Source organism: Acromyrmex echinatior, chromosome 13, assembly GCF_024713525.1.
Source record: "Acromyrmex echinatior isolate Ae372 chromosome 13, ASM2471352v2, whole genome shotgun sequence".
Lineage (NCBI taxonomy): Eukaryota > Metazoa > Arthropoda > Insecta > Hymenoptera > Formicidae > Acromyrmex > Acromyrmex echinatior.
Genome location: NC_141864.1, coordinates 7210120 through 7222395, shown reverse-complemented (window position 1 = coordinate 7222395; position 12276 = coordinate 7210120). Strand labels below are relative to the sequence as shown.

General features: G+C 34.6%; 1 protein-coding gene across 4 annotated transcripts; it reads right to left on the bottom strand.

The window, feature by feature from the left end:
* Positions 1 to 50: 50 nt before the first annotated feature.
* On the bottom strand, positions 51 to 9830 carry Ef-1a-f1 (translation elongation factor eEF-1 alpha chain). 4 transcript variants are annotated; one of them, XM_011060523.2, is made up of 4 exons: positions 9678 to 9830; positions 3538 to 4380; positions 2392 to 2885; positions 51 to 1078 (listed from the first exon to the last, which is right to left on the bottom strand). In XM_011060523.2, exons 2-4 carry the CDS (start codon positions 4358 to 4360, stop codon positions 1010 to 1012), a joined length of 1386 nt encoding a protein of 461 aa, XP_011058825.1. In that variant the 5' UTR covers positions 4361 to 4380; positions 9678 to 9830; the 3' UTR covers positions 51 to 1009. The 4 variants fall into 4 exon arrangements, with proteins under 4 accessions (XP_011058825.1, XP_011058823.1, XP_011058826.1 ...); XM_011060521.2 differs by having other exon boundaries at positions 3538 to 4377; positions 9678 to 9827; XM_011060524.2 differs by lacking the exon at positions 9678 to 9830 and adding an exon at positions 9201 to 9642.
* Between the last annotated feature and the right edge of the window lie 2446 nt (positions 9831 to 12276).

Genomic DNA, 12276 nt, shown 5'->3' with positions numbered 1-12276 from the left:
ATTACAAGGGGATACGTAATGATCAAGGAAAAAGTAAAGAGACTTGGAGATGCAATTAAAGATTTTTTTTTTTATTACATCAACGTAATACTGGCTAAGGGTCAAAACAATGTCATAGAACGCGTCTATGGTCAGCAGGAGGGACAGCGCCGAGATCAACATGAGCGATTCGCGACGGATGTCTCGTCCTCTTTAAGGAGACGAGATCGTTCTCCCTCCTCGAGAGGGGGAGACAGCCGGCGACTCGCCGACGACAAGAGAGGGAGCATAGTCTAATGATCCCCATATAACTACAGATAAATATCTTATAAGTATAATAAAACTAATCGTACAGAGAGGCAACCAAGTCTCGGAACAAATCAGCCTTAATGAACCCTTCGAAAAGAATCGAGAGAAGTCTTGCTGGGTATGCGAGCCAGCGGCGTTCGCCTCGACGTCGCCGATCACGGCGCGGTTAAGTACTCGTCGCTGCTCCGTCTCCCGTAGAGACGGGACATCCGACGAGAAAAAGGCAATGCACCCGCTGTCTCGCTCGTTCCTCTCGCGAGAGTAGGGGAGAGGATCTCGAACGCGGCTGTCTCCGCAATCACCCCATGATTGTTGCTGATGCTCGGTGTTGTATCAATTGAAAAACCTAACTACACAGAGTCCAAGGGAACTGAGTACCTGGTAAATACCGGACACATATCGTCAATATCGAGTAATTAAGATAAACGCGGTAAGACGCGGGGCAACGCTCCTCCTAGCATATGTGAGGTGTGCGCGGGGCATGGGTGAACTGAATGTGCAGGTTCGGATAGATGCGCGGGTTTAACACTACCGGATAATGTAACGGGGGTAAGCACAACATCTTATGACTTTTGGTATTAGTCGACGAGTACGAGTCGAGCGGGGCAGCCACCGCGGCGACATGCTGCATCCTGACGGTGGATCCTTGCTGTTGCACGGGGATGCCTGCTGCCACAGGGCATCTGCCGGCGGACTGCGAGCTTCCGAGGAAGCTTGATGGTTACTTTTTCTTCTGGGCTTTCTCCGCGGCCTTTGTTACCTTGCCCTGGGTATCTTTGAAAGTGACGCTCTGCGGAGAAACATCGTTAAATTATATACATAACTGAATGAATTTATGTATCTTTTTTTTTTTGGAACAATTAGTATTCTGCAGTCTAAATATTAAATTTGAGGAACAGAAAATTTGATATTATCTTTAAAATAACATGTTTTTCACGGTCTAAATTATTTCGAGATATACAAAGTCAACAAGAAACAGATATCAACAAGAAGCAAAACCAGTTTATATGAATTTAATGAAAATGTTATACAAATATTAAAAATTATGAATGTTACACAAATATAAAATTATGAAAAACAATTTTGTTATGATAATTTGCATAAAGTAAATGTTTTCCGTACGAGCTTGAACAGTTACCAATCACAAGTTTGAAATAAATAGAATGTACAAAAACAATAAGAGAGAGACTTTGATAAATGAGTAGGTATGCTGCTTCACTAATTTTTTTTAAATACATATTTTATATGTATATATTTCAACATGTAGAAACTGAATCTGCTCGGAAAAAAATTATCACTCTTTTCGTTTTTATGTTATTATTTATATTATTTGAAATAGTAATTAATAAAAATTATATAAAATAATATATATTCGATAAGCAAATTCTTAACAACTCTGCTTTATTTTTGCAGGTTACATAAATTATTTCTTGCTTTAGCACTTATACAAATAAAGAATCACTCTTTTATAAATTTATAAATTTTATAAATTTTAATAGAGAATAATCTTCTATCTTATAATTAATGAAATAAATAAAATAATGACGTTTTCAAACCTTGTTCTTGAACGTTATTATAAAAAGCGTGATAAGAGAGCAGATTTATTTTTTTGCCTTTAAATAAATACATGAATGAAAAAAATTGGTAAGATAAGTGCCTCAGTTTAAATATTTATCAAAAATTTGTTATTGCTTTGTCGTAATGAAGCAATTTATCATATATAATAGCAAGAGCAATATAATTGATTGACTCGAAAATATTTTGTTTCGCTGAAAATTTTCCTTTACAAAGATTTCAAGAATTAATTATGATGGGCTTCATTTTAGATATTTAATAAGCAGTTATCTGTTAAGCGAAAGAAATATGTTCTTTCATTGTCAATTCTCTTGTTCCGCATACGATAAGAAATTTTCAATGAAAAGATATTATTCTATTATGATAAAAACAAAAACCAAAAATAGATTCCTAACAGAAATCTTAAGATAACCGAATAATACTAATTTAAAAGAAAAAAATGGAAATTCAAACAAGAAGATACTCTTTAAATTTGAAGTCGCGTTCAGTCCGCTTTTATCTTAAACCTTTCGAAATAATTCCTCGTACCTTAATGACACCCACGGCGACGGTTTGACGCATGTCGCGGACCGCGAAGCGACCCAAGGGCGGAAACTCCTGGAAGGACTCGACGCACATCGGTTTGGTCGGCTGCAACATTACTATTGCAGCATCGCCGCTCTTTATACCTTTTGGATTCTCCTCGGTGGTCTTGCCAGTACGACGATCGCATTTTTCCTTGATTTCAGCAAACTTGCAGGCGATGTGAGCAGTGTGGCAGTCAAGCACTGGCGTGTAGCCATTGCTGATCTGTCCCGGGTGATTCAGAACGATTACTTGGGCGGTGAAGTCGGCGGCACCGCGCGGCGGTTGATTCTTGGAATCGCCAGCGACGTAACCGCGTCTCAATTCCTTCACGGAAATATTCTTCACGTTGAAGCCAACATTGTCACCGGGCAGAGCTTCCGTCAACGCCTCATGATGCATCTCGACGGATTTCACCTCGGTGGTGAGAGCCGCCGGCGCGAAAGTTACCAGCATACCTTAAAATTGTAAATTTATGTTTATAAGAATCTATACATTACTCCGATAAATGTCACAATAAAGATAATTAACTCTCCACTGGCAATGCTGAACTTTAAAAGCATAGTCGATTTTTTTAACTGTGAATTCTGGCAGATAAATTTAAATCTGTAAAAAAATAAGTAAAATACAATTAAGCTTCTATGATGATAAAAACTCGTTATTAAAGTTTTTACAAGTATGTAAGAATTTTTCCAGATTTTTATACAATCTAGAACAACATAAACATCTACTCTGAAAATTTAAATTGTGAACGAAGGATGAAAATTTCACACTACCAATTATATAAATAAATAATCATCATTGTTCAAAATGAGAGTAGAAATATTAAACGTGATTTTAGACTATTTTTAAGTGGTGCGTAGATTTGTGTAAGGATGATTGACTTGTAGTTGGCAGATTTCGGATTTGATCTCAACCGTCATTCCATATAATTTTCGGTTTTTATAAAAGATTAATTAGAGAGTTGAGGTTTAAATTTATGAATAAATGGTGACCCACTTTAGGAATTTAGATTTCATTTATTAATTACTATCTTCCGAATTTGCTTCTTGCGAATAAAATTATTCCTTCTAATTATTTTTTCCAGAAGTTCTATTACAATATAATCACCTGGTTTCAAGATACCGGTCTCTACGCGACCGACAGGCACCGTTCCAATACCACCAATCTTGTAGACATCCTGAAGTGGCAGCCGTAAAGCCTTATCGGTGGGTCTGGAAGGCGGCAGAATGGCATCGAGAGCTTCGATGAGCGTCTTGCCATCGGCATTGCCATCCTTGCGCTCCACCTTCCACCCCTTATACCAGGGAGTCTTCGGGGACGGCTCGAGCATGTTATCACCGTGCCAACCGGAAATCGGCACGTAGGCGACCGAGGCGGTATTGTAACCGATCTTCTTGATATAAGATGACACTTCCTTCTTAATCTCCTCGAAGCGCGTTTCCGAATACGGCGGATCAGTCATATCCATCTTATTGACGCCGACGATCAGCTGCTTCACGCCCAATGTGAAGGCGAGCAAAGCGTGTTCGCGAGTTTGTCCATTTTTCGAAATACCGGCCTCGAACTCGCCGATACCAGCTGCAACGATGAGTACCGCGCAGTCGGCCTGGCTGGTGCCAGTGATCATGTTCTTGATAAAGTCACGGTGACCGGGCGCGTCAATAATGGTGACGTAATATTTGGCTGTTTCGAATTTCCACAGGGCGATATCGATGGTGATGCCACGTTCGCGCTCCGCTTTGAGCTTGTCCAACACCCAGGCGTACTTGAACGAGCCTTTGCCCATTTCTTGCGCCTCCCTCTCAAACTTTTCGATCGTCCGCTTGTCGATCCCGCCGCATTTGTAGATCAGGTGACCGGTTGTCGTGGACTTGCCGGAGTCCACGTGGCCGATCACCACGATGTTTATGTGTATCTTCTCCTTACCCATGTCGAGACTCTAGCTACCTGCTGACACAAGTTGTCGAGAATTCAGAAGTGAGCTATCGATCGAGCAATATGCGGCAAATGTGCCGATTTTGAATGCTTTAATAGTTGTGCTAAATATAATTTAGCATATGCGTTCCTCTTTATAGAATAGACTGCGTAATATTTGTCTATAGACTAGTCTATTATAAATCAGTCCATTACATTATAGATCCAGTACATTATAGATTCAAGGAAAGACATTTTAAGTCAGTGTTAAAGTGCCACACACAATTCAGTTATAGAATGTTTTAAAGCTGTCTTGTGAGCTGTTTTATCTAAGTAATCCATGTACATACGTAAATAGACAGTAACTATTTTTTAACGTTGTTTGCGCATGGAAAATGATAATTTTAATATTAGACAAATGACAATACTCAGACAACATAAAATCTAAAATTGAGACATATTTTATGTTTCGATTTTTAATTTTGATCTAGGTATTATCATTTATCTAATACTAATGTTCAAATTATTTTCTATAAATACGACATTGTTCATCGAACTAATACAAAAAGTCTATTAATATTATTATTATATTATCATTATATAATAATAATATTATTATATTATCATTATTTATTGTGTATTAAAAAAATTACAGAATATACACAAAAGGTATCAGCAAAACTGCTATTATTACACCTCCCAGAAAACGAAATGAATTACAAATTATAAAAATGAGACAATGAAAGTGTACCTTGGTTAACAAATAAATGATCGAAACGCTAATGGATCTTAAATTGAAAAAGAATATATTCAAAATTAAAATTTAAAATTATTTTTATTTGTTATAACTTTAAAAAAAGATTTTTACATTTATCACAAGAAGATACTATTAAAAATTTCATGAAGTTTAATATACTTTTAAGTTACACAATTTGAACTTAATTTCATGACATTACATTAAATTTAATGTATTTATAACTGAAAAGTATATTTGTGCACATGTACATGAATTTAATGTCTTTTTCGTGAAAATTTATAAAATTTAAGTTATAGTAGTTACTTAATTATAAAATTTATAAAATTTACTTTTCATAAAATTTTAGGAGTAATTTAATTATAAAATTTATAAAATTTATTTTTCATAAAATTTTATTATAACTTATTAGGTGTTGGAATTAATTCGTAGCGTTTTTAATGAAAGAATGTTATTTATTTCACATGAGCATTAAAAAATACATTAATGAAAATACTTCCCATCACTTGTAAAACGCTACGAATTAATTCCAACACCTAATAATTTTCTTGATTAAATCATTCATTACTTTTAATTTCGTTCATAATCACGAGTTTCATTTACATGTAAAGAAAGTATTTCTAACACTGTAGCGATTATATTATGAAATCTCGTGTTAACGTAGTTCTTTAGTAAAGTGCCGAAAATTTAAGGCGCCTCACCAGGGCCCACCCAAAATTACTGCATAATTTGAATAAAATTACTGTATATCTCAATGAAATATGGAACATACGATAATAAATCAAGAACTGCATTTTCGAATGAAAACAAGATGAGATTATGTTTACTAATAACTATTTTCGAGGTTAAATTTATATGCAAGTTTATGCACGTAAATCTTTTCAGAATGGTCATTAAATGGTTGATCTATTACTTACTATTTGTGATCATTAAAATCGTAATTTTTTAAATTATTATAATTTCGTTTTTTTTTAAAAGTCTATGATAAGATAAATCATAAAAACAAACGTGATTATAAATTTAACAAGAATAAAAAAAGAGCATAAGGAACCACAGCACAAGTTATAGTTTATGATATTTAATTATTCTTACATCAAAACATGATTATTACATTAAAACATTAAACGTTTCGGCCAGATTGTGTATAACTTGTGCTGTGGTTCCTTATGCTCTTTTTTTATACTTGTCTATGGTAAGATTTGTGTACAGTTAATCAAAGAAGCATCTGCGAGTCTTTTCACTAAGATTGTAATCGATTTGGACGCTCACGCGCTTTAAGCGCTTATAATTATCATTCTGTCTTTATCGTTCATTAGATGTAAAATAAGAATAAAAATACTGAAAAGCGCTGAAAGCATCCAAATCGACAGCAGCCTAAATTATATGTAAAAAATTACATTTTCAACATTTTTTTTCACTCTTATTTCATCATTAACTTACTGTAGAATTTTGCTCACATCAATTTCGTATTTCAACTTCATTATATAAAAAAAATTAAACATTTCTTCTGGTAACTCAATTTATTATAACTAAAGAATCACCTTAATATATGGGACCTATATTATAGTTTAATGCTGGATCCGAACGTATTGGTAATCAAAGATTTCTTAGTCACCAGATGATTAGTCACTGGCATTAAACTATAATGTCCCACATATTAAGGTGATTCATTAATAAATTGAGTTATCATTGAAATATTTAATTTTTTTATATAATGCAATTGAAGTACCGAAATTGACGTGGGTAAAATAGAGTCATTTTCGGCTCCTTAAATGCGAAAAATCGCGCATGTGTGCGTATATGAGTTCGAACTCGGATCTACAGATCGCGACAGAGCGGTAAGCCACTCGACGCTTCAATATGATAAGATTCTTAAAGAACCATCTAAGAGACACCTTAAAAATGTCTTCAAGACATCTTTCGTGTCGATTTACAACAACGTGTAATATGCACAATAATTAATAGCTTCATACATAATTAGAGAAATATAATTTCTTAATGATAATGGTATTATAGATATGTAATATCTATAGAATGGTATATCTAATATATTCGTAATATACCTATATCTATTTCTCTAAATTCTTTGAAATGGAATCTCACTCTAAAGCACTCTAAAGAGTAAAAATTGAGCTAGTTTTGAAAAAGAATAGCTCAATTTTCAATATTTAAGAGCACGATTCGCCCTGCAGTGTGTGATCTAAAAATTTTAGAGAGATATATTTATTATATTTGTCGAGAAATACATTTATTGTATCGTTACACAGTATGTCGTATTTATTTTATATTAGTGTTTTGGCATGTTCGTCGAAATAGAAATAAATATTGAGTTCAAAGTGACAATATTGCAGTAGTGGAATAAAGTTACATTTCGAATAAAATTAAACTAATAAATATAAATTTTGTTCTTCAAAATCTTAAAAAATATGACATTATTAATCAAACGACTTAATATTTAGATACAATGTACTAATATCTCGTCCTTTAATCATATTTCTATTATAAATATATAATTTTGCAAATTCCTATATCGATACTTAACGTACTACCAGTAAAAATTAATTATAACTGTTGTACTACTGTACTGTATAGTACTATCAATAAAAATTAATTATAACCATGTAAATTTTTATGTTCGCCTGTAATGAGGCATCGGAGAAGTTTCACGCGTTATACGTTGATCGGATATTAAAGAGACGATAAATATTGACGCGCGAGAACGGAGGACCTCTTGCAAGCTACAAAGGGTATTGATTCGTTTCAAGGAGAGACTCACGCAGGGCTTGTAAACTCACTCTCTCTCCCCTTCTCCTTGACGTACGTGTATAAATATGAGTGGTATCAGATCGAGCGTGCGCGGTTATTCTCTGTCGAGGCGATCACAATCCGCCGCGAAAAGACAATTTTGTTTCAATTATACCAATTGGGAAGGGACTTAATTAGGACAGCCGGCCGCATTCCAATGGATTCAAATTGAATCGTATACCGCGGCCCAGGTAATTCTCGACCCGCGAGTCCGCCTTTTAGATCAATAAAGGGTGTATGCTGTCCTAGCAATCTCGATCTACGTAGGCGATGGGGTGTATGAGATATATTAAAAATTGCGTACTCCTTTTGATCCGAATGGCAAATACTATAAAACCAAATTAAATAGATCAATGCCTGAAGGAATGATTGAAGGAATTTTCGTTCAGTTTCTGAAAAGTATCCGAAAATGACTATATCATTGATTATTTTTTTAGAAAATTCTGAAACTAATTAGACATAATTATTTGTAAAAATTATTGAAAATAATTTAGTGTTTGTTGAAGATAATTCATAATATTAAAATTTAAAAGAATTATCGATTTTAATAATAAATTTTTTAAACCGATGCAAGGACTTTTCTAAGATTACTCTCATTTCTATTTACGATCGCGAATGTAATTCATTAAAGAGTTCAGAATTTTAAATGAATTATAAATTACGCAACAATACAATTATTAATTAGATTAATTAATCAATATTGATCACAATTAAATTTTCTTTTTACAGTCAAAAGGAGTCAAGATTATAATTTAGAAAGATAGGAAATAATTTTAGCTGAACTATTAGGGATTGTTTATCAAAACTCGTATTAGATTTTAGAAATCACTGTTTATACCGGAAATGTACATCACGTAATTGAATAAAAAATCGGATCGATTGAATTACTCGGTACCAGCTGAATCAGAAAATCAGTATCATGCAATTGGTTGTACCAATCCTCATTTCGCTCGCTTTGCAACTTGCGTTCTTATCGTAACGCGTACCGGCCTGCCTCTTCTAATAATAGTCACAGCTCCACGAAGGCGGCCATTTCTCATCGACAATAAATTGCTCCGAAACGTCGTCTTCGCGTCGGTGTCACTATCAGGGATTTCCACCGGAGAAATCATCAAATTTCGCGTCCTCTCTTCATTCTAAACCATCGTGCAACCGGATCGCGCGATTTCTCTCTCGATACATTTTGGAAGAGGAACACATGATGGATTCGATGCGAGATATATTAAAACGTCGCGATTACGACATATCGCGCAATGAGGTTAAAACCCCAGGTTATCGCAAGCTTAGTACCACTTACCGATCGATCGTTGCCCGATCAATCGATCGCGACGACGCACCCCGACCTGCACCAACAACCCCTCGGGGGATTAATGGATCGACACCCAGGAAGTCCCGCGACACTCAATCGAACGTTAACGTAACCGTTCACCAATGTAATGGCCGGCTTTCCGTCGTCGGCTGCACCGTCGGGCTCGCAGCTCTCACGGAGGAACCTTTTTACCTGCGACAGACACCCCCGGCTCGAAAACGGCGGCTCGCGGACGCGCGATGAGTCTAGGGCGGATTCGTCCCGAGAGTAAGCGACGCGCCGGCTCGAATCGATACTCTCGCTGGCCAGCTAAGCTGGCTGGATGACTGGTTGGCGAACGAAGCCGGCTTGAGCTTTCACGCAACGACGAACCGATAGACTCCTCGCCCGCCTCTGTCGCAGGCTGGGACGGTCTCCCGAATTCCTGGGGATGATCGTTCTTGCAACACAGGTTGATTTACTTACCCGAGGATTCGATGTTGGACCGTCCACTCTGAAAATCACCGCGGAGCTCTGCCACCCGTCTTGCCGCGCACGCAAGCTCGTGAAGCATGAAGCGAGCAAGAGGGTGGAACGAGAGAGGGAGGAAGAGACGGGTAGTAGAGGTATAAAGACAGAAAGCTCTACCCGGATCTGGCGGGAGGGTAAAGGGGTGAACAAACGACTACGATGCCATCTGAAACGTGCAATGTTGCGGCGCTTGCGCCTGCACGGTCTTCGTGTTTGCGAATCTCCTCGATTGGTTCCCGACTGGCCGGCGAGAGTCTATTTTCCTCTTCGACGAGAGGACAAAAGAACGACATCGTCGTGGCGAATATCGTCGGCCACTCGCTTGCTCCAGCTCGCTCGTTCGTGATGCTAAAGAAAAACTTGAGTCACTTGGGGGAAGACATGCTTGCGTTTTATGTGAAGTTCGTCCATCAGCGCTTCAATTTCAATATGAAGGGCATTAAAGGGCCGTCTGCAATGGGAGTGATGTGGTATAGATCGCGGTCAAAGTTTCACTACACTGAGAAAAAAAAGTCAATTTTAATAAATATTTAGTTCAATACTAAATATTTATTAAATATAGAGACATATTTATATAATATAATATTTATATAATATATAATATAATAATTATATAATATAATATAATATATAATATAATATTTATATAATATAATCATTATATAAAGACATATTTATTTGATACAAAAATCATTAATTTGATTTAACAATCATTCTCTTTAATGAACAAATTTATTTATGGTAAGTAAATGTTTAGTTGGCAGTATTCAACTAAATATTTATTAAAATTGACTATATTTTTTCTCAGTGTACAAATGTTTCGAAGCGCTTGATTGACCAATTAGAAAAAAGAATTTTACAAATTAATAAAAAAACGCTTAAAACATTTGTAGCATCGCGTTAGTAAATTTTAAGTTTTAAAACAGATGTAATAAGCTTTAAGTTGTAAATATTAATCGATTACAGTCGAATATATAATATGAGGAGAACAATTGATTATGATTAGTTGATTTCTTACAGCAGGCTTACTACACCTATTGCATTTTGAAACTTAGCCATAAGAAATCGATTGCCAAGACCAATTGCAGTTGAATGTGAGGAGAATAGTCGATTAGGATTGGTCAATGTCTTATAGTTTACGGCTTACTTTACAATAATATATATATTCTCATTATAGACGGTCCATAAAACGGTCACGTCGAATTATGTAGTTATTTACACAAATTTCTAACAAGTAATAGCGAATTTGCGTACATATTCTACTAGTATATATTACCTAAGTAGAACAACAAATCATTATGACATCAGAATAACTCTAAATAACATTAAAAGTCATTTTTTAATCATTTCCGATTCATTTTAATGTCCATGTTCATTTTGACATTAATCGAAACTTGTTATTCTGCTTGAGATAAAAGATGCGCTTTACATGAAATTAGTAAAATTAAATATAAAAGCGTGTAAATATTTTAAACAATTGAACATCAAATAATGATATTGTTATTTAATAAAATATACATGTATATTTTTTTATTATCGAAGTTATATTATTATTATGTCACTTCATTAAGTACTTTGTATAAAGTAACTTTTAATCTATAAGTACATAATGCGATTTAATCGAATTTATAATATATATAGTATACTAAGACTATAAAGTCTGATCTACAATGTGCAACTATAAAGTCTGATCTACAATGTGCTCTTTGTTTCCGTCTTTTGCTTTTTATCGCTTTTCATCTCTTATCTTTTTGCCTCTTTATATATTTCTTCGTTTCCTGACGCTCGAGAAAAAGTTGACGAATTTCGAAAAAGACAAGAAACACGTAATAAGAAAGACGATCATTGTCGATAAAATAATCGCAAAAAGGAAAAAAGACAAAAGGTAAAAGAAATAGCTAGAAAATAAAAAGCGTATTATAGATTAAGCCTATTTTAAATTAACGCGCTATGTGCCCATTATCTTTGATTTTATCCTATAGTATAGCGTTCTAAAATGGTTTTCTATTCTAAAAAACATTAAAGAACAAAATTTAATTGCAATTAAAAATGGCTGTATTCTTATTTGCATAATTTTTAAAATTTTGAAAATTCTTAATTTATTAAAACATATAAAAAATAAAAGCATAAAAAACCACAGCACAAGTTATAGTTTGTGATATTTAATTATTATTACATTAATTAAAACATTAAACGTTTCGGCCACAATCTGGCCATCTTCAGTAATTCAATAATATTTTTAAAACGCAGAGTTACATCTAGTTGACATTAAATTCAACAGTCGAGAATTGTAATTAAATAAACATAAACAAAAAACCAAAGATGAATCTCAAGTATCATAATGTCACGATAAAATTCTAATTGTGTAAAAGAAATACTTGAGATTCATCATTTGGTTTTTTTGCTGTAAAACAGAATCTGGAAATTCTTGTTCTACATTTTTCTTGATATGACAACTGGCGTTGTAACATTACTGTATGAAGCATCTTCACATATAAAAGAACATGTTTATTTAATTACAACTCTCGACTGTTGAATTTAATGTCAACTAGAT